At 37.6% G+C, this 24,418-nt stretch overlaps 5 protein-coding genes across 5 annotated transcripts; 3 read left to right on the top strand and 2 right to left on the bottom strand.

The window, feature by feature from the left end:
- The first annotated feature begins 122 nt into the window (after window positions 1-122).
- On the top strand, window positions 123-1,073 carry LOC133694878 (glycine-rich cell wall structural protein 1-like). The gene is made up of 3 exons (XM_062116572.1): window positions 123-381; window positions 442-480; window positions 517-1,073. The coding sequence occupies exons 1-3, from the start codon at window positions 222-224 to the stop codon at window positions 1,071-1,073; spliced, it is 756 nt and encodes a 251-aa protein (XP_061972556.1). The 5' UTR covers window positions 123-221.
- A 3,509-nt stretch (window positions 1,074-4,582) lies between these two features.
- Window positions 4,583-16,531, top strand: LOC133694877 (glycine-rich cell wall structural protein 1-like). The gene is made up of 3 exons (XM_062116571.1): window positions 4,583-5,045; window positions 9,839-10,192; window positions 16,059-16,531. The coding sequence occupies exons 1-3, from the start codon at window positions 4,583-4,585 to the stop codon at window positions 16,529-16,531; spliced, it is 1,290 nt and encodes a 429-aa protein (XP_061972555.1).
- On the bottom strand, window positions 10,771-13,106 carry LOC133693676 (putative pentatricopeptide repeat-containing protein At1g12700, mitochondrial). The gene has a single exon (XM_062114942.1). It carries the CDS (start codon window positions 12,881-12,883, stop codon window positions 11,033-11,035), a length of 1,851 nt encoding a protein of 616 aa, XP_061970926.1. The 5' UTR covers window positions 12,884-13,106; the 3' UTR covers window positions 10,771-11,032.
- Window positions 16,532-19,448: 2,917 nt separating the features above from the next.
- LOC133694722 (UPF0603 protein At1g54780, chloroplastic-like) lies at window positions 19,449-21,631 on the top strand. Its single transcript, XM_062116395.1, has 3 exons — window positions 19,449-19,998; window positions 20,179-20,371; window positions 21,202-21,631. Exons 1-3 carry the CDS (start codon window positions 19,561-19,563, stop codon window positions 21,447-21,449), a joined length of 879 nt encoding a protein of 292 aa, XP_061972379.1. The 5' UTR covers window positions 19,449-19,560; the 3' UTR covers window positions 21,450-21,631.
- Window positions 21,632-21,754: 123 nt separating this feature from the next.
- LOC133694721 (GDSL esterase/lipase At1g54790-like) lies at window positions 21,755-23,849 on the bottom strand. Its single transcript, XM_062116394.1, has 5 exons — window positions 23,547-23,849; window positions 22,952-23,152; window positions 22,623-22,789; window positions 22,240-22,510; window positions 21,755-22,103 (listed from the first exon to the last, which is right to left on the bottom strand). Exons 1-5 carry the CDS (start codon window positions 23,779-23,781, stop codon window positions 21,835-21,837), a joined length of 1,143 nt encoding a protein of 380 aa, XP_061972378.1. The 5' UTR covers window positions 23,782-23,849; the 3' UTR covers window positions 21,755-21,834.
- Between the last annotated feature and the right edge of the window lie 569 nt (window positions 23,850-24,418).

Genomic DNA, 24,418 nt, shown 5'->3' with positions numbered 1-24,418 from the left:
ACCTTCATTCGAGCATTAAATGTTTCCCGCCACTCCCCAACGGTACCAACGCGTGACATGAAACCCACCAATTACTAGCTCTTTTGGTTGACTTGCCAAATTGGCCACTGGATAAACCCTATATAAGGGAGTTTTTCCATGCTAACAAAGCAAGCAAAACATTGCAGAGAAGCTTGTTACTAGCTTGCTATTTAACTTTGCATAAACAGAAAGTTGCATTCATGGCGGCTGTGTCTTCAAAATGGGTTTCTTTTCTTCTACTTTCCTTGTGCATTGTTCTTCATTTGAGTGCTATCACTCTTGGTGACGACAAACTCGACAAAACTAGGTTTGGTGACGATAACTGTGGGTTTGGTCGAAGAGGCTGTGGTGGTCGGTTTGGTGGTGGACGTGGAGGGGGAAGAGGAGGAGGTGGAGGTTTAGGTGGTGGTGCTGGAGGAGGTGTTGGTGGAGGCGGTGGTTTTGGTGGGGGAGGTGGAGGTGGTGTTGGTGGAGGCGGTGGTTTTGGTGGGGGAGGTGGAGGTGGTGTTGGTGGTGGGTCAGGTCATGGTGGAGGCTTTGGAGCTGGAGGTGGTGTAGGTGGCGGGCTCGGAGGCGGTGCTGGAGGAGGTGGAGGTGGAGGCGGCGGCGGAGGTGGAGGTGGTGGAGGTGTGGGTGGCGGTTCAGGTCATGGAGGGGGCTTCGGGGCAGGAGGCGGTGTAGGTGGTGGTCTTGGAGGTGGTGCTGGTGGAGGAGGAGGTGGTGGAGGCGGAGGAGGGGGTGGTATTGGTGGTGGTTCGGGAAGTGGCGGGGGCTTTGGAGCTGGAGGCGGTGTAGGTGGTGGCCTTGGAGGTGGTGCTGGTGGAGGCGGTGGGGGAGGAGGGGGTGGTGGAGGCATAGGTGGAGGATCAGGCCACGGAGGCGGCTTCGGTGCAGGTGGTGGTGCTGGAGGTGGTTTAGGTGGCGGCAGGGGTGGTGGAGCAGGTGGTGGGTTTGGAGTTGGAATAGGCGTTGGTGTAGGAGTTGGAGTTGGTGCAGGTGCTGGCCAGGGATCTGGTAGTGGTTCTGGCCGTGGTAACGATGGCAGACATTAAACATACTTTACATTGAAAACAATCTTTTGCAATTTAAGTGAAAGTTAAGCACCTTCTGTGATGTCTAATTAAGCACCTTCTGTTATGTGTTCCCAGATTAAGATTAAGATTTATAAGATTGAGGTTTATGTAATGTAACTGGGAAATTAATAAGAAATGAGATGTGTTCTAATTAAGCAATCTTAATTTTTAATCATTATCTAAACATCTGTTTTCAAAATCTCAGTACCTCGATAATAGCAATTAAGTTCTTCAATGTCCACAGACTCTCCAGGCATGGATTAACTTCACTCAAGCAATCTTCATCAGTGACATTAACCTAACTGAAACCATTTTACTCTTGCAGGGAACGTAGAAGAAGCCTGGTTTTTCAGCATTTGTAACATGGCACTATCAGGAACTTCTCCGTATTTTCAAATTCTATGCTATAATAATACACAAGGAAAGACAGCAATTTCATCGAAACTTTATACAAATTACATTAGCAAATGCCTTCTATACCACCTCATTGTATTACAAAACAATAACTATGCTAACAAAATTGATCGTAAATAAATATGAAAAAACTGTGCGCTTAGCCTTCCGCCGAAGAACTCTCATGCATCAGCTGCACCTGTGGGGGAACTAGGTACAAAAGGAACGAATCCCCGCCCACAGAACACAAATTCTCTTCAAAAATTCATGAACTTGTCGTCAAATTATGTCCTTAAGCAGTGAGCAGTTTGGTGCTATGTTTTATTCTCAGAGCAAAACCTACAAATGAATTACGACGTAGGAAACCAAAACTTAAAAATAATAGAAAGAAAAAGTTAGTTGCTATGTTTTATTTTTAGAGCAAAACCTACGTTAGTTTTGTTCAACATATACTGTTACTGCACATTAAACTTGTCCTGACATTTATGTTCTTTAATAAACAAGTTTGTGTTTAGTGACAAAACCTATATATAAATGAAGCAATGCTGTTACGACAGAAGATCAACCAATGCTTTCGGACGCAGCTATATTCCTATAGTCCGGAAGATTGTGTTTCTTGCTACACAAGTTTCTGTAGAAATTGATGTCTATGATCCTCGTAAAGCATTTTTAAAAAATAAACATAATTGAATTTATAATTTGTTCTAGAAACTATAGCTATAAAATTTAGACTAATCTAATAAATTAATTCGAGACCTAGCTAGTGTTATGACTTGAACTAGTTCGGGTAAAATAATAATAAAAAAAGATGTTTAGTTGGTAAATTTTTTAAATTCTTTTATGTTTATCAAAATAATATCATTTTGATAATTTAAAAATAAAATTTAAAGGTCAAACTTTATTATATGGAACTTGTCTCAAATCAAGCTCAAGATAAGGTTTTATGACTGTATATGATATAAAATATTTTTATAGTTTTCTTAACATTTTTAAATTTCAATTTGATCCATAAAATAAAACTCATAAATAAATTAAGGTCGTAATAGTGATGCCCACTGTAACCACCTCCACCTCCACCACCAGTGCCCCCATCTCTACGTACCACCCTCGCTTCCTAGTCCTCCACAACATCCACGACCAAACCAGCCACCACAGCCTCTTCGACCAAACCCACAGTTATCATCAGGAAGAGTAGTTTTGTCTAGTTTTTCATCACCAAGAACAACAAACATAGCCTTTAATACAATGCACAATAAAATCAGTAGAAAAGAAACCCATTTTGCCATTGCAACTTTCTATTACAGATTAAGAAAAGATCTCTGTAATGTTCGCTTTCTCTTCTTTGCATCAGGAAAACTCCCTTATTTAGGGTCTATCCACTGGCTAAGTCAACAAAAAGAGCTCCACGTATTGATAGGTGCAAATTTATGTGACGCGTTGGGAGAGTGCTGGGAGCCATTTATTGAGCACATCAAAGTCAACCAAGAACACCATTGCAATTTGCAATATATATATATATAGTTTGGGCGAGTGTACTGTTTAATCTGTAGTGGTCCAAAAATGAAAACTTGACTGAGAAAATGTTAAGAGGAAGAGAGGATGCATAACCAGCTCATGTCGACTTAAAAATCGATGGAGATCTGCATATAAGGATGGGAAAAAGCCTTCATGAGATTAAATCACAAAAGCTTTAAAATATTTGTTCACTTCTTACAGTGTGAAGGGGCCGTGCCCGCACATATTCTTTGCAATTTAAGTTTAATATGTATTAATTAATGAAAGAAACACAGAAGATTATTAGCTTGAAAGTCTAAGATCAAGATATATAGCAGGGATTTGTCTCCCTGTGCCTTTTATTTTGAGGTTACGTAAATTTACTTCAAAACTATCCCATAACATATTTATATTATGTTTATTTTTTATTCAAATATAAAATTAAAAAAATACTAACAAGAGCCCAAAAACGTTAGCATAGTGGCATAACATGCATGAAAATTAAAAAAAAAATTAACAAATAATGTATTGTTTGCTTTTTGTGAAATTGGGTGACCTCTACTCATCTAAAAAATAGGGTTGTGAGGTTTTGTTTTTTCTAAAATAATTTTTTTAAACATATTCTAACTCAAAACACATTGATAAACCGATTTATAGCCTAAAAAATCTCAAAAAATCAAAATCAATCTGAAGCTAAAAATATTTTCATGATCAGATATGTCTCTTCAGGCAAGGAGAAGGAGAAAAAACATATTAGTGAAACTTCTTTCATGAAATGAAACTCATGGACTTCAACATTGATCATTTCTTTGGTCGGAATTATCATTAATGATGACTCTCTCTATACTAGATTCTAGTGAGCTCTCTCTCTTCTCTTGGAAAAAAAACTGAAAATAAAAAAATAAAGTTTGGTATTAAAATTGAATTTCTAACGATTTAAAGGACCGATTACCTAATAACAAATAAAAAAAAAGACTAAACTGAATTCGAAATCAATGCTAAGAAACTAAGATAGTGGAGATATATCTCTCTATATTTTATATATTTTATGTTTTAAAAATATATAAATTTACTTTAAAGCTATCTCATAATACACACTCACATGTATTCTTAATACTTTTTATAAATCTACTTTGTTGTCCAACACTAACCAAAAATAACTTTTGGAAGCAGAGACTTGTTAATCACAATGATAACTTAATTAGAACCACCACAAGATTAGGTAACATTTTTTCTTTTTCATACAAAAAACATGGATTTTTTTTTTGTAAAAAGAAGGACTAGCTTATTATTTCTCAAAAATGGAGGGACTAAGTGAGAATAAGTGATCATTTGCTCCCAATCATAGCTGTGGTTCAATTTCTATATGAAGATGAAGCCGTGGTCCATTTGAGAATTAAAGTTTCCCGCCACTGTCCCAACGGTACCAACGCGTGACTTGAAACCCACCAATTAATAGCTCTTTGGTTGACTAGCCAAACTGGACACCGGATAAACCCTATATATATGGGAGTTTCTCCATGATAACAAAGCAAGCAAACATTACAAGAAGCTTTTTACTAGCTAGCTACTTAACTTGGCATCAACACAAAGCTGCATTGATGGCGGCTGTATCTCCAAAATGGGTTTCTTTTCTTCTACTTTTCTTTTGCATCGTTCTTCATTTGAGTGCTATCACTCTGGGTGATGACAAACTTGACAAAACTAGGTTTGGTGATGATAACTGCGGGTTTGGTCGAAGAGGCTGTTGTGGTCGGTTTGGTGGTGGACGAGGAGGTGGTGGAGGTTTAGGTGGTGGTGCTGGAGGAGGTGTTGGTGGGGGAGGTGGTTTTGGTGGGGGTGGTGGAGGTGGTGTTGGTGGTGGGTCGGGTCATGGTGGAGGCTTTGGAACAGGAGGTGGTGTAGGTGGTGGTCTTGGAGGCGGTGCTGGTGGGGGAGGAGGCGGTGGAGGTGGAGGAGGGGGTGGGGGTGGTGTTGGTGGCGGTTCAGGTCATGGCGGGGGCTTCGGTGCAGGAGGCGGCGTAGGCGGTGGTCTTGGAGGCGGTGGAGGGGGAGGAGGGGGTGGTGGTGGGGGTGGTGTTGGTGGTGGTTCGGGTCATGGCGGGGGCTTCGGGGCTGGAGGTGGTGTAGGTGGTGGCCTTGGAGGTGGTGCTGGTGGGGGCGGAGGCGGTGGAGGGGGAGGAGGTGGAGGCGTAGGTGGAGGATCAGGCCATGGAGGTGGCTTTGGTGCAGGTGGGGGTGTAGGAGGTGGTGCTGGTGGTGGTTTAGGTGGGGGAAGCGGTGGTGGAGCAGGGGGAGGGTTTGGAGTTGGAATTGGCGTTGGCGTTGGAATTGGAGTTGGTGCAGGTGCAGGCAAGGGATCTGGCAGTGGTAATAGTGGCAGACATTGAACTTGAAAACAATCCTTCGCAATTTGAAAGTGTATGAATTAATGAAAGGAACGCAGAAGATTATAAGCTTGAAGTCTAATCAAGCACCTTCTGTCTGTCATGAGAGTTTTTCAACTTTCTTGTAGCTTTGGTTCTTATATAACACCATCGTCGTTGTAATTTGTTGTTCCCAGATTAAGATTGAGGTTTATATATGCAATGTACCTGAGAAGTTAATATTTGTGTTCCAAAGCAATCTTTTCTTCTCTCTTTCTCCCTATAATCAGTTGTTTTCAGAATCCAAGTACCCTTCAAGTTCTTCAATGTCCACAGACTAGCTATCCAGGCATGAATTAACACAGAGACTTCACTCAAACCATTTTACCTTTGCAGGGAATGTAGATCAGTTTTTCAGCATTTGTGACACGGCACTATCAGGAACTTTATATTTTCAAATTCCATGCTATAAATACTCAAGGAGAAGTGCCCTCCTCCTGTATTTTCACCCTTTGTTCAAGTCCCAACCCATCCAATAACTTGGCTCCTAAGTAATTTATCCACCTCCTCTGCTGTCACCACTGATCCTCCTCCTCCTCTCTATCATTAATTTGAAGTAATTTATAAGAAAAAGGGGTATAAGAAGTTGGGTTTAGAGATTGTTGCTTAGTGAGATGATCAGTCCATCTTAGAGAGGAATGAGAGAAATTCATTCGCTCTTTTCTTTTTTTCCTTTTTTTTTTCCCTCATATTACAATACTCTTATGGTCAAATTAGTTTATTCTTGTCATGGAGATGGATGAAGGGTTCGTAATAATTCGAAATTAGTATGTAATAAAAAGTTTCATTTGAACTAAAATATTTAAATAAAGATATTGGTTGATTTGATCATTTTTTGAGAATTAACATATGAATGATATTTTTTTTAATTTTTTAATAATGTTTGATAACTATCTCGGGGATGTAAGATAGCATTTAGTTACTATCTCAAGATTAACAAAAAAAAAAAACAAAATTGTGTATGGATATGGTGTATAAGAAATTGATTATCTACGTATCATATTTGGTTATAGTGGATAAAACATAATAAAACATGAAAAAAAATTATTTTACTCTTAATATATATTTATGTTAAAATTACATATTTAACAAATAATTATAAGTTATTATTTTTTTAACTTTAGTTTATATTAAATATTTAATTTAATATTAATATTATTATTATTATAAAACTCAGATTAACCTGGTGGATCGACCTGGGGATTGGACTAATCCGAGTTAAGAAAAATAGACAAAGGAGTGACCAGATTTGAACTAGTCAAAAACCCGGATCGACTCCAGATAAAACCTAGGTAAAAAAACTATAGAAATTTTTTTAATAAATTTCTTTTAGATCAAAATGAGGTTGCTTTGATTCTTCTTTTTTTTTTTTTTAATAGAAGTGGATCAACCCAGGTTGACACTCCCGACCCTTGACCCAGATCATGCCCCGGGTAAGTTATCGAGTTAGGTTTTAAAACTATGATGATAACAAATTTTATCTTTACTTTGACATGGGTCAACCCTCCCGACACGTGACCTCTACCTTACCTGGGTCAACCTCTGCGTCAGGTTTTAAAACTACAATATTAACCACTTGTTATCCTTGCGTTAACCTGAGTCAACGCTCAACTCGTGACTCAAGCCTTTTTCTAGGTTGACTCTCAAGTCGAGTTTTAAAAATATAATAATAACTAATTTTAGTTTTATGTTGGCTCGAGTTGATTCTCTTAACCTGTAAACCCATGCGTAAACATAGAATCAAAGATAATAAGATTTTGATAGTAATGGAAACTCAAAATGAAAAGAGATAAATAAATGATGGAAATAAAAATGCATGTGATGTATAAATGGAGAGGATGACCTCCATAAGTAAATTTAAAGGTATTCATGTAGTTAAATGACTAAGAAATTTAGTTTAAAATTCATAACATCGGTGAAACCGATAATGGTTTCGATGGATAGAGGAATTAGAAAAATTTAAAATAAACATGTTTTTAGAATGAGAAAATAATTCTGAAGAATTATAATAAAAATAAGAAATAACAATTAAGAAAGAATTACATGGAAAAGTATTGCTATAAACCTCGGTTAAAATTTGGTAACATTATTGTGAACTGATAATAAGTTTGTAAATGAAATAAACAATGACAAGGAAAAACAAATATATTTTAAAATAAAGAAATGGTTGTGAGGATTTAGTAGGATAACTGATACGATCCATATAAGGATGGAACACGAAAATTCAGATTTTCGATCTAAAATCACATACTGACCAATTTTATTTGGACCGGACTGAAATTTTATTTAGAATCTCCTAACATATTTTTCTATCCCGGGTTAAAACTTGTGAAGAAATTGTTCTCTAATGATCCTCTGCGTAATATTTTTTAAAAATTTAAAAAATTTGAATTTATATTAGTAATCTAAACTATTTTTATAGTTATTTAACACTTTGTTGTTGTTAATAATCGATAAAATATATAACAAATAATATAGTTTTAGTGCCAGTACGGGCGTGACAAACTAGAATTAAAAGAAAAGTTCATGACTTATTAGACCACCTCAGTAAACTTTCTAATCCTCTTACTTAAAAGTGTAAAATATATATATGTTTTTATTCCATTTACACTATATTTTTTAATGTATTTTAAGCTTATTAAAAGTTATTTTTATTAGTTTATCATGCCTAAAAAACTTTATAAATTAATTGCTAAAAGATAAAAATTTATATTTTATATTTCAAACCTTACTTTCTGTGATATGTTTTTCATTGAATAAAAGTTAAAAGTACACGTCCAAAACTTTCCAGAAAAAACATGCCGAAATCTTACTTGCAGTATAATTTTTTATTTTCATATATACTACATATTCAAATGAACATATCTGCTTTCATAGACTATAAAGAATTAACTCAAAGTTAGAATTTTAATCTAGAATTTTATCTTGAAAAATCAAAAGATTTCTAATCAACCAACTACCTCGCAAGATATATACCCTAGGCCAATGAAATGCTAACTTTACTAAATCACCCCCGGTTTATTCCTACCAATAAGCTTTTGTTAAAGATCACTTGTAAACCATCTCATAATACTCTTAGCACGAGTAAATAAATTGTAGTCACTGCGTATAAAAAATCAAAATTTCATCTGCGTATCGAAGATGACTAAGGTATTTACCTTTCCGGTATTCAATACCTTTAAAATAACTAGATACAATGCTTTTTGACATAGCACAGAGAAGCCTTCTGCAAAAATATCAAAGAGAAAAGAAGAAAGAGGGTGATCACCTTGTCTCAAACCTCTTTTGTTACTGAATTTGATCCATTAAATAAAACTAATAAATAGATTAAGGTCATAATAGTGAAGTAATCCTACACCACCACCACCACCTCCTCCTGCTCCACCAATGCCCCCGCTCCCACCTCCTAGTCCTCCACCTCTTCCACAACCAAACCAGTCACCATAGCTCTTCGACCAAAACCACAGCTATCATCACGAAGTCTAGTTTTATCTAGTTTGTCATTGGCAAGAACTATTGCAGTCAACTGAACAACAATGAACACTAGAAGGAACATAAAAGAAACCCATTTTGCCACTGCAATACAGATTAAGTGACCGTTTAAGAGTGAGTAACTTCTTATTTTGGGTGTTTTTTATTTAAAAATAAATTAAAATAATTGTTTTTCAACGTAAAACACTAAGAAAATATCTCTGCAATGTTCGCTCTCTCTTCTTTGCATAAGGAAAGCTCCCTTCTTCTGGGTTTTATATCCACCGGCGAAGTCAACAAAAGGAGCTCTAAGTATTGATGGTGCAAATTTATGTTACTCGTTGGGACCATTGGGAGAGTGCCGGGAAGCATTTATTGAGCAAATCAAAGTCAATTATTTATCAAAAAATGAAGGGACTGAGTGGAGAATAAGTGATCATTTGCTCCCCAATTATATATATGAAGATGAAGCCATGGTTGACCTTCATTCGAGCATTAAATGTTTCCCGCCACTCCCCAACGGTACCAACGCGTGACATGAAACCCACCAATTACTAGCTCTTTTGGTTGACTTGCCAAATTGGCCACTGGATAAACCCTATATAAGGGAGTTTTTCCATGCTAACAAAGCAAGCAAAACATTGCAGAGAAGCTTGTTACTAGCTTGCTATTTAACTTTGCATAAACAGAAAGTTGCATTCATGGCGGCTGTGTCTTCAAAATGGGTTTCTTTTCTTCTACTTTCCTTGTGCATTGTTCTTCATTTGAGTGCTATCACTCTTGGTGACGACAAACTCGACAAAACTAGGTTTGGTGACGATAACTGTGGGTTTGGTCGAAGAGGCTGTGGTGGTCGGTTTGGTGGTGGACGTGGAGGGGGAAGAGGAGGAGGTGGAGGTTTAGGTGGTGGTGCTGGAGGAGGTGTTGGTGGAGGCGGTGGTTTTGGTGGGGGAGGTGGAGGTGGTGTTGGTGGTGGGTCAGGTCATGGTGGAGGCTTTGGAGCTGGAGGTGGTGTAGGTGGCGGGCTCGGAGGTGGTGCTGGAGGAGGCGGCGGCGGAGGCGGAGGAGGGGGTGGGGGTGGTGTTGGTGGCGGTTCAGGTCATGGCAGGGGCTTCGGGGCAGGAGGCGGTGTAGGTGGTGGCCTTGGAGGCGGCACTGGTGGAGGAGGAGGCGGTGGAGGGGGAGGAGGGGGTGGGGGTGGGGGTGGTGTTGGTGGTGGTTCGGGTCATGGCGGGGGCTTCGGGGCTGGAAGTGGTGTAGGTAGTGGCCTTGGAGGTGGTGCTGGTGGGGGCGGAGGCGGTGGAGGGGGAGGTGGTGGAGGTGTAGGTGGAGGATCAGGCCATGGAGGTGGCTTTGGTGCAGGTGGGGGTGTAGGAGGTGGTGCTGGTGGTGGTTTAGGTGGGGGAAGCGGTGGTGGAGCAGGTGGAGGGTTTGGAGTTGGAGTTGGAATTGGCGTTGGCGTTGGCGGTGGAATTGGAGTTGGTGCAGGTGCAGGCAAGGGATCTGGCAGTGGTAATAGTGGCAGACATTGAACTTGAAAACAATCCTTCGCAATTTGAAAGTGTATGAATTAATGAAAGGAACGCAGAAGATTATAAGCTTGAAGTCTAATCAAGCACCTTCTGTCTGTCATGAGAGTTTTTCAACTTTCTTGTAGCTTTGGTTCTTATAGAACACTATCGTCGTTGTAATTTGTTGTTCCCAGATTAAGATTGAGGTTTCTATATTTACACATTCGAGTGTTTTCGAAATATTTAAATTCTCTACATAGATGAGCTAAGCTATTATACCTGCAACAAGATTACCAGCCTTATGAACAACACCTACCAAATCAACTCCAATAAAACCCGGTGTAACTTGGCTAATTGCACAAGATCATGAGAATCATCAAGTTCCCATTTCTAACTCATTCCCTTCATTATGATCAGTACAAGTCTAAACAACAGGTACAGATTCAAAATCTAAAATACCTAAATTAACTTATAAAATTTATAGCACCATGGAAAATAAGACTAGTCATCATACAATATGTCAATTAGACGCAGATACATTGTGTATCAGTAACACACACAATAAGAGGTGTTGCAAACCAGTCACTAAACTTGATGACCCACAATAGGCACAACAGCCTACAATAGCACCTGATAAGAAAACTCACTTCATTTTTCTATGTTGAGAGCTTTCACGCATAAACCGGCATATGGCTTCATCATAAGATTCCAGATCCAATAACATCTGAAATGTAGACGAATCCGCAGAAAATCTTTTACCAACCATTTCATCAATTAGTTGTACAGCAGTAGATGAGTCCTGATTTTTAAGAAATCCTTGAATGATAACATTATAAGAGCAACTGTCTGGCAAGAAGCCATTATCTTCCATTTTTCTAAACAATTTGTACGCTTCATCTGACAGCCCTTCTTTAAGAAGCCCCCCGATCATGACATTGTATGTTCGTACAGTAGGTTGTATTCCATCCGTAGATAGCTTGGAAAATAGTTCCTTTGCAACTTCAAGCTTGCCAGCAATAAACATGCCTTGAATAAGAATATTATAAATGACGATATTAGGTTTGATTTTCCTCTCTTGCATTTCCTTGAGCAATTGTAATGCCTCATCTAAATCTCCATGTTTGCAGCAGCCATCTAGCAAAATTGAGTAAGTCATCAAATCTGGAAGAAGGCTTGAAGAGCACATCTCCTTGAAGAGATTTAGAGCTTCCTGAGGTCTCCCTACTTGGCAGAGACCTTGCATAACAGTGCTGTAAGTGACAGTATTAGGAGTCAATTCTTTTTCAGACATTTCAAAAAGTAATCTTTTTGCCTCGTCCAGCCTTCTTCTCTTGCAATATCCATTGATCAAGACGCTGTAACTATGTACATCAGGTGCACAACCCTTGCCAACCATGATGTCGAGCACTTTTCTGGCCTCGTCCATTTGGTTCTGTAAACAATACCCATCCATCAAGGCAGTGTAGGTGTAAACATCTGGCTCGGCACCTTTTTCAGTCATCGTTTCGAAGATGCATCGAGCTTCTGAAACCATCCCTTCTTTGCAGAGTCCATCAACCAGAATAGTGAATGTCACTGTATTTGGCATAACATCCCCACCAACCATTTCTTTGAACAATCTAGTAGCTTCATTCAGTTGTCCTAAATTGCAAAAACCATGGAGTATGGAGCTGTAAGTAATGACATCTGGTGGAATGTCCCGATCCACCATTTTAGATAAGAACTCCAAGGCCTCATTAACTAGCCTATCTTTGCAAAGGCTGTCTATGATTATACTATATGTCACCACATCTGGCTTGCACCCATTTTGTTCCATCTTCTTCAACACGTGAACAGCCATATTTGTGTTGCCATTTTTGCACAAACCATTGATTACAGTATTATAGCTAATTACATTGGGCTCATGCCCTCTCCGTACCAACTCATTAAACAATCCTACTGCCTCTTTAATCTTCCCCTCATTGCAGAGCCCATTAATGAGTGTATTGAATGTGATAGCATCAGGTTGAATACCTAGTTTGAATATCTTAGCCAAGACAGAGACAGCAAAATCAACACGATTCAAGCGACAAAGGCAGTTAATCAATATATTTAGAGAATAAACATTGTGGGTAACTCCAAACAAATCCATTTGATTGCACAAAGAGACAACAGAGGAATACTGTTTCTTTTTGGCAATGGACCCTAAGAATTTGCCAAATTCCACAACAGAAGGCCTAGGATTCATGCGGACCATGCGATAGAATGAACTCAAGGCATCATCAATACTAATGTCATTGCTAGTATTACTAACAAACCCACAATGTTTTTGAGGCAAAGAAGGTTTCTTAGTACAAGCAGAAGTGGTGATGTGGTGATGCTTGAAGAATGACAAAGAAGGGAAATTAGGAGGAAAAGGAAAGATACCCATTTCCACATGTTGTTGAAGAAGAAGCCGAATAGCAGTAGAAGAAGCCGTAGCTCTAAAAGCGCCTTTCCGCATGAACATCATCATTGTTTGATTAAAAAGCTGCTGGTCTCTCTCTCACTCTCGCTGTTCCTTTGCCTCCTTTGAAAGCTGGAGATGGTAGTCAACTTCGCCGTCTTCTTTCTATTTGAAGGCCGAAATAATGGAATTCGATATTAATAAATAATCGGACCGCCCAATTTGCAGATGAGAAAAATCTTGACTAGCCCTATTTTTCCCCTTGAAAAACCCTACATTTAACTTGACCATTATTTTTCTGCCCGCTGCGGTTGAATAAAAAAAATAAAATTCTGAAGAACAGTTAAGAGATAAATAGAGTCTTATGATAATGATAATAATTTAAAATGTTTTTTTATTTAAAAATATATTAAAATTATTTTTTTATTTTTAAAAAATTATTTTTAACATCAATACATTAAAATGATCTGAAAATATATAAAAAAAATTATTTTAAATAAAAAAAATTAAATTTTTTAAAAATACAGTCTGCAACTACTCCCACCGTAAATCTAATATAATACTAATATATTATAAATCAAACTTTAATTCTTCTTATTTAACTTGAAGATATGATATGACAGTGAAGGTGGTATTTAGTATTGTGTTGTAAATATATTTTTTAAAAATTTTATTTTTTAAGTTTTAAATTTCTTTATATATATAGTTTTGAATTGTTTTGATATGTTCATATTAAAAATAAATTTAATAATATATATATATATATTATTTTTATTTATTTTAAAACAAAAAATATTTTAAAAAATAACATCTACTACACTCTCGAATAAATATTAAAATCTCTCCTCACATGTAAAACAAAACGCATTGTTTATTTTTATAATTGAAAAGCATTTATGTAAAAATTTAATTTTTTTTGTTTGAAATTTTTTGATGTATTTTTAAATTGTTTTGATATACTGACATTAAAAATGAAAAAAATAAAATTATTTTAATTTATTTTTAAATAAAAAATATTTAAAAAAAATAACGAAACTAGCTTTAAAGCTAAAGCCTCGTCAAAGCATTTTACTGTTGCTACAGAATCACACTGTCACCGTCTATTATATATTGATATACCATGTAGATGAGAATAAATGAATCGCTTCTAGCTGATATCTGGGGATTTTATGACTTGACTCTGGGTTAGAGCGCTTATTCTTTCTTTTTTTCCAGGGAAATTGAACAAGAGGAGTTCTGCGGCAGTGATATCTGCATCACAGCATTCTTTTGGTGGTTCTGTATATCAGAAATCCTGTAATTATCGATGCAAGGCTTTAATCACAGCAGACATTTCTTTCTACTTGAAAATTACAGAAGAAAAGTATTGTTTCTCCTTGATTCTGTATACAGAGCTTCACTCTATTTATTCTGTTAAGTATTATCCAATCCAAAGAGGTGTGCTTATATAGTGTCAAAACAAGTCGCAAAATAGTGACTACCAGGTGCTGCAAACCAGTCACTAAAGTTGACGACCCGCAATAGGCACAGCAGCCTACAACAGCACTCGATCAAAAAACAAAAAAAAATTACTCAGTTCATTGAGAAGCAATAACATTTGAAACGTAGAAGAATCTGCCGAGAATCTTTTCCCTGCCATTTCATCGATAAGTCGTATGGAAGTTGATGAGTCCCGATTTTGAAGAAATCCATTAATGATAACGACATTATAAGAGCAACCGTCCGGCAAGAAGCCATCATCTTCCATTTTTCTAGGCAATTCGTATGCTTTATCTGACAGCCCCTCTTTAAGAAGTCCCTTGATGTATGTCTGTACAGTGGGTCGCATTCCGTCCACAAAAAGCTTGGAAGATAGTTCCTTGGCAACTTCAAGCTTCCCAGCAATAAACATCCCTTCAATGAGAATGGTATGAAGGACTATATAACGTTCAATTTTCCTCTCTTGCATTGCCTTTAGCATTTTTAATGCCTCATCCAAATGTCCATGTTTTCACAAGCCATCTAGCAAAATTAGTAGGCAATCAAATCTGGAAGCAGGCCAGAAGAACACATGCATCTCCTTGAAAAGCTTTTGCGCATCCAGAACTCTACCTCCACGGCACAAACCTTTCATAAGAGTGCTGTAAGGGACAGTATCAGGAGTCAAATCTTTATGAGACATTTCAGCAAGGAGTGGTTTTGCCTCGTCCATCCTTCTACTCTTGCAATATCCATTGATCAAGACGCTGGTACTGCACAACCCTTGCCAACCATGATGTCGAGCACTTTTCTGGCCTCATCCATTTGGTTCTGTAAACAATACCAATCCATCAAGGCAGTGTACGTAGGTGTAAACATCTGGCTCAGCACCTTTTTCAGTCATTGTTTCGAAGACGCACCACTATTATTTTGAAAACTATTAAAAAAATTTAAAAAAAAAATAAAAACAAACATATTTTCTAACATCACTTCTATACTAATAAGAACAATGAATTTCATATAGGATATCACTAAAGCAAATTCTGGAATAAAATGATATTAAGTAGATATAAAACATAAGAATTAAGTATGGTTTGTTTTTCCTTTTCATATATAAAAAAAATATGGGTTTCTTTTCTAATAAGAAGGACTAACTTATTATTTCTCAAAAATGGAGGGACTAAGTGAGAATAAGTGATCATTTGAAACAGCTGTGGTTCAATTTATAAGAAGCTGAAGCCGTGGTTGACTTCCATTCGAGCATTAAATTTTCCCGCCACTCCCCAACGGTACCAACGCGTGACATAAACCCACCAATCAATAGCTCTTTTTGGTTGACTTACCAAATTGGCCACTGGATAAACCCTATATAAAGGAGTTTCTCCTTGCAAACAAAGCAAGCAAACATTGCAGAGAAGCTTGTTGCTAGCTAGCAATTTAACTTGGCATAAACAGAAAGTTGCATTAATGGCGGCTGTGTCTTCAAAATGGGTTTATTTGCTTCTACTTTTCTTGTGCATTGTTCTTCATTTGAGTGCCATCACTCTTGGTGATGACAAACTTGACAAAACTAGGTTTGGTGACGATAACTGTGGGTTTGGTCGAAGAGGCTGTGGTGGTGGACGTGGAGGGGGACGAGGAGGTGGTGGAGGTTTAGGTGGTGGTGCTGGAGGAGGTGTTGGTGGAGGTGGTGGTTTTGGTGGGGGAGGTGGAGGAGGTGTTGGTGGTGGGTCGGGTCATGGTGAAGGCTTTGGAGCTGGAGGTGGTGGAGGCGGCGGACTCGGAGGTGGTGGAGGCGGCGGTGGAGGAGGTGGTGGTGGTGGAGGTATCGGTGGCGGTTCAGGTCAAGGTGGGGGCTTCGGAGCAGGAGGTGGTGTAGGTGGTGGTCTTGGAGGCGGTGCTGGTGGAGGTGGTGGAGGAGGAGGAGGAGGTGGCGGTGGTATTGGTGGTGGTTCAGGTCATGGCGGGGGCTTTGGAGCTGGAGCTGGTGTAGGTGGTGGTGGTGGCCTTGGAGGTGGTGCTGGTGGAGGAGGAGGAGGAGGTGGAGTCATAGGTGGAGGACCAGGCCATGGAGGTGGCTTTGGTGCAGGTGGAGGTGTAGGAGGTGGTGCTGGTGGTGGTTTAGGTGGCGGAAGTGGTGGTGGAGCAGGTGGAGGATTTGGAGTTGGAATTGGCGTTGGTATAGGAGTTGGCGTTGGTGCAGGTGCCGGCCAGGGATCTGGTATTGGTTCTGGCAGTGGTAACAGTGGCAGGCATTAAACATACTTTACCTTGAAAACAATCTTATTAATTAAAGGAAAACAGAAGATTTCTAGCTTGAAGCCTAATTAATCACCTTCTGTGATGTCAGTTTTCCCACCTTCTCTTGTAACTTGGGTTCTTATAAAATACTTTTTGTCATTGTAGTTGCTGTTCCCAGATTAAGATTAAGATTAAGATCGAGGCTTATGTAATGTAATTAAAAAATTAATATGAAATGAGATGTGTTCCAAAGCAATCTTGCAAATGATTCTTTTCTTTTTTTCCTATAATCATTAGTTTACCAGTTGTTTTCAGAATCTAAGCACCTAGAGAATAGCAATTAAGTTCTTCAATGTCCACAAACTATCTGGGCATGAATTAACAGAGAGACTTCACTCAAACAATCATAATATCATATGTATTCGGCCTAGAATCCCAATTTCAGAATAAACTATGAGGATAGTGAGAGACCCGACCTCCATGTTTAAGAGTAAGATGGGCAGTGAGCCGCCTCTTGACAGGTGAGCATATGGTAGTTTGGACTTGAAGCCAACATCAGAGCAAACTGCATTGACGTTGCTGAACAAATCTCCAGAAAAATAAAAGAACTGGAAAATTAAAGAAAGTTTAGTTAATGATCACTTAATTATGAGGGTTAAACTCTCTGTTTCAAGCCTTACTTTTGTCGATCCATTGCTGATATATATGGATTAATATCACAATATATAAAGCTAGCTGTAGATGGATGACATAAAGATCATGACAATTGCAATCGATCGTCTACAAGCATTAATTTTGCTCATGGAGTACAGAAACTAGTCGAAGAACCCACAACATTTTGAGTGTTCATTGCGATTGAACGAATCAAGATTCAAACTGAAAAGAACTCACCCCATAATGCTTGTGCAAAACGAGGGAAAAAATGTGTTCCCCTAGAGATTTTATGACCATATGATCAAGAACTTCCCTAATACAAACACAAAGGCGAAAATTAAACATCCCTCAAATAAGATTTTCCTCTCTATAAGCTGTATGCCGTCGATGACAGTAAGCTGCTGATAGCTGACCATTACCATTCAGAACAAATAATGGATTGCGTGAAAGTGAATCTTCATGCTCGTGGCTTGCTTAGAATGCTTCCTCAATCCACTATGCAACAGGTCGCACTGCATCAAAAAGCAGTGTAGTGAGAGGAATGCCAAGACAACCGAAAGACTGGAAAAAACATAAAAAGTAGCAGTATCTAGACTAGGTTCATTAGGTATCAGGATTCAGATAACAAAGTTTTTATTTGTTTTTCTTATGCTACAATTCCAAACTCCCAAAGCTTGAACGTGAGGCTTTATTCTCAAGTTCAATAGGCGAGCCAAGACATGGTTAAAACATGAGTTCTGAGTCCTGAAGTTGCCAAGGCATGACCATCACGTAACTTGGCAGGAGAAACTAACTAGTATTTGGCTTAGATATTTGCATGATAGGGTAACATCTGGAACAATCATGTGACAGGAGTTAAGATTATAAACTCAGAAAAAGACGTTTGTAAGTCAGAGAAGCTGATCAATCATTAATCTTAGGTCCTCCTACATGTCTATTATGCAATACTTCCAAGAATGTGGTCCTTAATATGCCATATGATTTGTTTTCCTAAGCTATCTATAGGTGTGCTGCCAAAGCACACGATTGATAAACCTGCAAAACCAGATGCCTGGTGATGCCTACAGAAGAGTGTCAGTGAAATAACAGCAGATCGAAGTTTTACAATACTTGACATTCCCTCAATCAAGATATCAATTCTAAGAAAAATTGAAATAATCTCAAAAGTTCTAGCTTACAGAACTTAATAAATCTATCACCAATTGTCAATTTGGAGCATCCTATATCCTTTAAAACCCAAAGAATTAAAATTACATGCCAATTCAAGGCATTCCCTTGATAAGAATAAAATGCGCAAAATGTCAGCAATGGTGACTAAAACACCATATCCATAGCTACCTATCAAAATTGATAACAATCAAACATGAAATAGTAACTGTCAAAAACATGCAGTATAAAGGCAAAACAGTGAAATTACAATATAAAGGAGGATAAAGATACCTCTGGTTCCATGATGTCCTCAAATTGAGGAGGGACCCTGATAGAAAAACCATCACCATAGAACTGAAACCAAGATTTTGTATTGGCAATGGTGGAAAGAACAGACTTTGAAGGTGAGGAAGATTCAGCTAAGGATTGTGCAAGAGGGTTTTAAACCATTACATTTACTGCAATCAAAACCACCCCTTAATTGTACGAGTAAGTTGGGTTGAAAATATTGTCCTTCCAACTTTTGCTTTGTCTTCCACTCAACAAGCATTGTTATAAAATTCGAATTTGTTAAGCAAGTTAGTTTAACAGCTAGCAGATTTAAAAATTAATTCAGGCTAAGTTTTATCTTGAATTAAATTAAGAGTTGATCAAATTTAATTTTCTCAATAAAGGAAATCAGTTTATGAACCGGTAAATCTAATTAAAACTCACATAAGATTTTATTTGGCTTTTTTTAAAAAAAATATATCATTTTAATTTTTTTTAAAATCTTAAAATAATATTATTTTAAATTGATTTGAGTCAACTTAAATTAACTTACTAAATATAAAACTCAAATCATTAATCAAACGAGTTAATCTAAATCAATTAAATTTTAATATTATTTCAAATAAAATTAATTAAATTTAAATAGATTAAGAGTTAACCTACAAAATTAAAACCAAGTTAAATTAATTTAATCTCGAGTTAATTTGTCACGCTTCCCCGGGTTTCTCCAATGATGCCACAAATTTACTTAGAAATCCTGTATGTACCAAAGTGTCCTCGTAGTTTTTTCCATGGTTGAGAGACGTTATCCATTTCAAATTACAGCCAGCCAGCCAATCCGAAACAAAACAAATCCAAACCACCCAAATTCCTGAACCAAAGAGAGACCAGAAAATGATGTAGAAACATAATATCTACCTCTGTGTGTCCACCATTTCTGATTTCTGTTCTGTTGCTCTCTCACCCTCTTTCCCATGGAAACCTTACTTTCTTCTCACACTCTATCTCCTCTCCTCAACCCAAAACCTTCCTCTTCAAAATCCCATCTGCTACCTTCACTTCAAACAAGACCAGACTCACTCTCTTTCATCCCCAAAACCATCACTTCCAGCCTCAAAAGGCACACCTTTGAGTCTTTGTCAGTACCCAATAGCTGGTTCATTCATGCCCAACAGGGCCTAGCAGCATTAGCCCTTTCTTTGGCACTCAACTTTAGCCCACTGTTGTACACTGGCAATGCTCAAGCATCTGAATTTGATGTGCTCTATGAAGGGCCACCAAAAGAGTCATATATATTTGATGATGCTGGTGTGCTTAGCAGAGTGACTAAGTCTGATCTCAAGCAGCTGTTATCTGATTTGGAATCAAGGAAGAACTTCAAGATCAATTTCGTCACTGTTAGAAAGCTTACTGTAAATCTTTTTGCATCCCTTCCTCGTTGATTTGTACGTGTTGTTAGTCTAGCATAATATGGGTCAATATTTACTCCTTTGAAGCAAGCTTTTGATTATTTGAAGAAATGTAACTGCATGTTAGCTGACTCAATGGACATTAGATGCATAGAATTGAATCAAGATTATATTTGGTTGCAGAGCAAAGCTGATGCTTTTGAGTATGCTGACCAAGTTCTGGAGAAATGGTATCCCTCTATTGAAGACGGCAACAATAAGGGAATTGTTGTGCTTGTGACCAGCCAAAAGGAAGGGGCAATTACAGGGGGGCCGGCGTTTATCCAAGCAGTTGGAGAAAATGTTCTTGATGCCACTGTATCAGAGAACCTACCTGGTAAACTATGCACTTACTTCTCAATCTTCAAGTTGGTAGTTATCTTTCCAATATTTCCTTATTTCATTGCGTTGCATGATGCTTAAGGAAGTACATGTATAATTTTAACCTTAAGATATGGTTTATATTATTTTTCAGTTCATACTTCAACACAATCTCACATTTTTCCCTCATAAAATCCAAGAAAGCGAAAACTTCCAACAATCTGATCAGTAGTTGACCTTAAGAATATTGATTTTCTGCGGATTCAGAAGGCTCTAGGCCTCAGGCTATCATGTATCATTCGCTGCAAAAAAGCTACCAAGGTTTAGGAATGTTTAGTAGGATTTCTTGAATCTTGAGGTCCAATTAAATCATGAACTCCGACATAGTACCATTTGATCTCAGGATAAGCTCTAGAGTACTAAATTCATTCTGTGTCCTATGCTCACCTAATCAGCATCCACTGTTATGGTAGTATAGTTCCATTTTGCTAAAATGAAATTTATTTTTATCAAGATCAAAAATTCATAGTATTGGCACCCGATACAATTATCGAACTAGCTCAGATGTCATTAATCTTAGAAATGAGGCTGACTAAGTTACTTGTGCTAGCTCAAGTTGCAACTCTCATGAAGCTCAGATGTCATTAATCTTAGAAATGAGGCTGATTAAGTTACCCGTGCCTGCCCAAGTTGCAACTCTCATAAAACTCAAATGTCATCTATCTTAAGAGCTAAGGTTATAAGCAGAAGATTTCTAGTCCATTTTTCATTTAACATCGTGATCATAAGAACTTCAACAGTTACGATAGAGCAGCGAAGGTGATTACTGTGGGTTTTCAATTGCAGTCTTGGCGACAGAAGAAAAGTACAATGAAGCAATTTATAGCAGTGCTAAGAGGTTAGTAGCCGCTATTGATGGGCTTCCAGATCCTGGTGGTCCAAGGGCTAATGAAAATAAACGAGAATCCAACTTCAAAAGCAGGGAAGAGACAGACGAGAAGAGGGGACAATTCACTCTAGTGGTTGGAGGTCTGTTGGTGATTGCTTTTGTTGTTCCTATGGCACAATACTATGCTTATGTTTCAAAGAAATAAATCATAACCCTGTTGCTAGACTTGTTTCTCAAATTATTTCCACCAGGTTTCGATAAAACCTGGTGGCACATAGTTGTACAAATGTTTGTAATGTTTTCGACGAGAACCTTGCAACCTGAGGATACGTACATATTTTTGGTTTATGTTCATGGAAGGTGTATTAGAACAATGGTTTCATCGTATTCTCACGGTATCATATCATTGTCCAGATACTATTCTAAGATGAAACCTGTGAGAAAGTAGGGTTTTGTTGTTGCAATCTGCAACATCAAGCTTTTATACTTAAGAATTAGATCATGGAGCACTAATCAGAAATTTTTAATATTCTTAGCACGATGAAAAAAAATTAATAGAATAATTACAGAATAGTAAGCAAATTAGCTCCTCAGAACTGGAGATTGAGAAGGAAAGGCATTTTATCAGCGAAAGGCGGATCCGAAAATTTTCCAGTGAGTATTTGTGATGAAATATACTGATTTGCTGCCTCTGAATAGTGAATTCCATCCCAATTCACATACTCAGTGCTATCATTGCATGCTTGGGCTGTGGCACTGGTTCCATCCAAAACTTTTGTTTGCCCACAGACAATCCTGCTGTCATAGTTCAGAGGTGGTCCTCCATAGCCACAGCATGCCATTATGGGTTGCTCAAATCCTACAAATTCATATCCACTCAAAATCAAATATCTTTCCTTTCCTCCTACTTCTCCATTTGTTTGGATAAGAAGATGATAAAAGTTTGAAAACGATTAAACAAAATCTCATATTAAAGAGAACTGAGGCATACTAACCGTATCGAGAATAATTAGCAATGAGGTTGGATTTTATTGTGTAGATATCAACATATGTGATATTTGAATCAGAATGTTGGTCTTGTAGCTTTTTTGTGAGAGCATGAAGCTGAAGATTGAAAAGTTTAGCTGCTTGATTATGCCCGCTTACACATCCTAGTTCATCAAGCTTTGATGGATCAGTTCCAAATTTCGCAACATTCTGAGTCAAGCATCCAAGAGGACCTGTGTTGTGGATCCAAAAATTCCTAGCTCCTTGGTCATATAGTTTCTAGTGCAAGAAAACCAATCAATCAATGAAGCGGATTTTCATGTTTTCTTCCTGAAGAAAGGTTACTGTCAAAAAATCGAAAGAAAAGGAAAGGACAGAACTACGAGCTAACCTTGATTCCGGTTTCGAATTCGACCAAAATGTTTGGGATTGAAGCAACAATTTGATCAAATGTCTTTGAATAAAATGCACCAGCAAGATCATTCTGGCCTATATCAAACATATATAGCCCCTTCTCAAAATAATTTTCTGCTGGGATGTATTTATTAAATTTCTTGCCTGTGGAAAAGTTTAAAGAAAAATCTATGAATGTTCTTACACTTCTTACAATACTTCAGACATTAACTCTCTAGGTTTTATCAAACTGAATCCATGCCACTTTCAATCAAGTTTTCCTCAACAATGGCTTGCAATAAGAGAGTGAATTACGCACATACATACCTTTGGCCAGCAGTTCAAGAACCCGAGCTTTGAATCGTAGAAACTGATTCACTTGAATCCCGAAGGAAAATGGGCAAACAGATGTTGCAGTTGCTGGAAGTATAGTTGATCCTGCAGCTGCAAAGTTGCATCCTTTTCGAAAATTCGGCACCCCAACTGACTCCAAATATGCATTTAGGAAGGGCAGCTCCATTGCATCCACTGAAAATCACACCCAAATGAATAAAAAAACTATGCAACACTTAATACTTGAAAACAGAGGAAACAGGGCAATATGAACATGAAAGAAAAAGGCAGATAGGAAGATTTCAGATTCATAACTTCTAAATGCATTGCTGATTCCACTAAATCTTGCAATAAACAGCAAACACCTCCAGAATCTCATTAAAAAAGATAGGGATTGAGCATAAAATTAACATTACAGTATATAAACAAGAAAAGAACATTTTTTCATACTAAAAACTGGAATAAAGGGGAATACAGAGCAAAAAAACAGAAGAAAGAACAGAGGAAACAGGGGGATGCAGAGAATAAAAACAGAGCTGACATGATCAAGAACTAAGCATGAAATAGTCAATGGAAGTGGGAGATTTACTGAGGAAATCAATAATGAGACGGCCATCACAGTATCTCCCAGATGGTATCCGGAAGTGAATTTCCCCATATGGTGGTCTAATGCTTTCAATGCCAGCCGCCACAAGGTTGCCAGTGTCAGAATTCGAGTCGCCAAAGTTGAAAACAGCAGGAAACTTGAAGTGTATGGATTGTGTTAGTGGCAAGAAGATGGACACTAAGGTGAGAAAAATGAGAATACAGTTCTTGGATGCCATTGGTAGGGGAGAGCTATGTCGGGTAATGAGATGTGTTCCTTGATGGAAGAAAAAGACGACGAAGATAAAGGCTAAAGCTTTCACTTTAAATATTAGTCACCAACCATATAGAAAAAAAAAAGAAAAAAAAAAGAAGATGGCGGGGCCATTGGGTGCAATTGAAGATTCCTAGAAGTTAATTGAAAGGGACACAAGAAAAGAAAAGGAAAAATTAATCTTCTTGTTTGGATGTGTGATTGAACATTGCTTTGCCTAAAGGTATGAAATTAAATATAGCAATATAACTTTAAGGGTTTTGAATCTTTTGATTTGATATAGAGATGAAATTAAATATAGCAATATCACTTTAAGGGTTTTGATTTGATGCAGACTTGGTTGTTAGTTTGTTGGGTCAATTTAAATTTATTTTAAAATAATATTATTTTATTATTTTTAATTAAAATGATATTGTTTTAGATAAAAAATAAAATATTTAAATGATATTATTTTAGATAAAAATTAAAAATAAATCCTTATAATTAACCTGATCGGTCCTATTGAGATTCAACTAGGTCTATTAAGTTATGAATTATCAATTTACACGAGTTTCATTGAGGCAATGTTTAGTTGTAACCAAGTTACATGTTAGCAAATTACT

This window comes from Populus nigra, chromosome 5 (assembly GCF_951802175.1).
Source record: "Populus nigra chromosome 5, ddPopNigr1.1, whole genome shotgun sequence".
NCBI lineage: Eukaryota > Viridiplantae > Streptophyta > Magnoliopsida > Malpighiales > Salicaceae > Populus > Populus nigra.
Note: the sequence above shows the minus strand (reverse complement) of the source record. Positions and strands in the feature narration are given on the sequence as shown.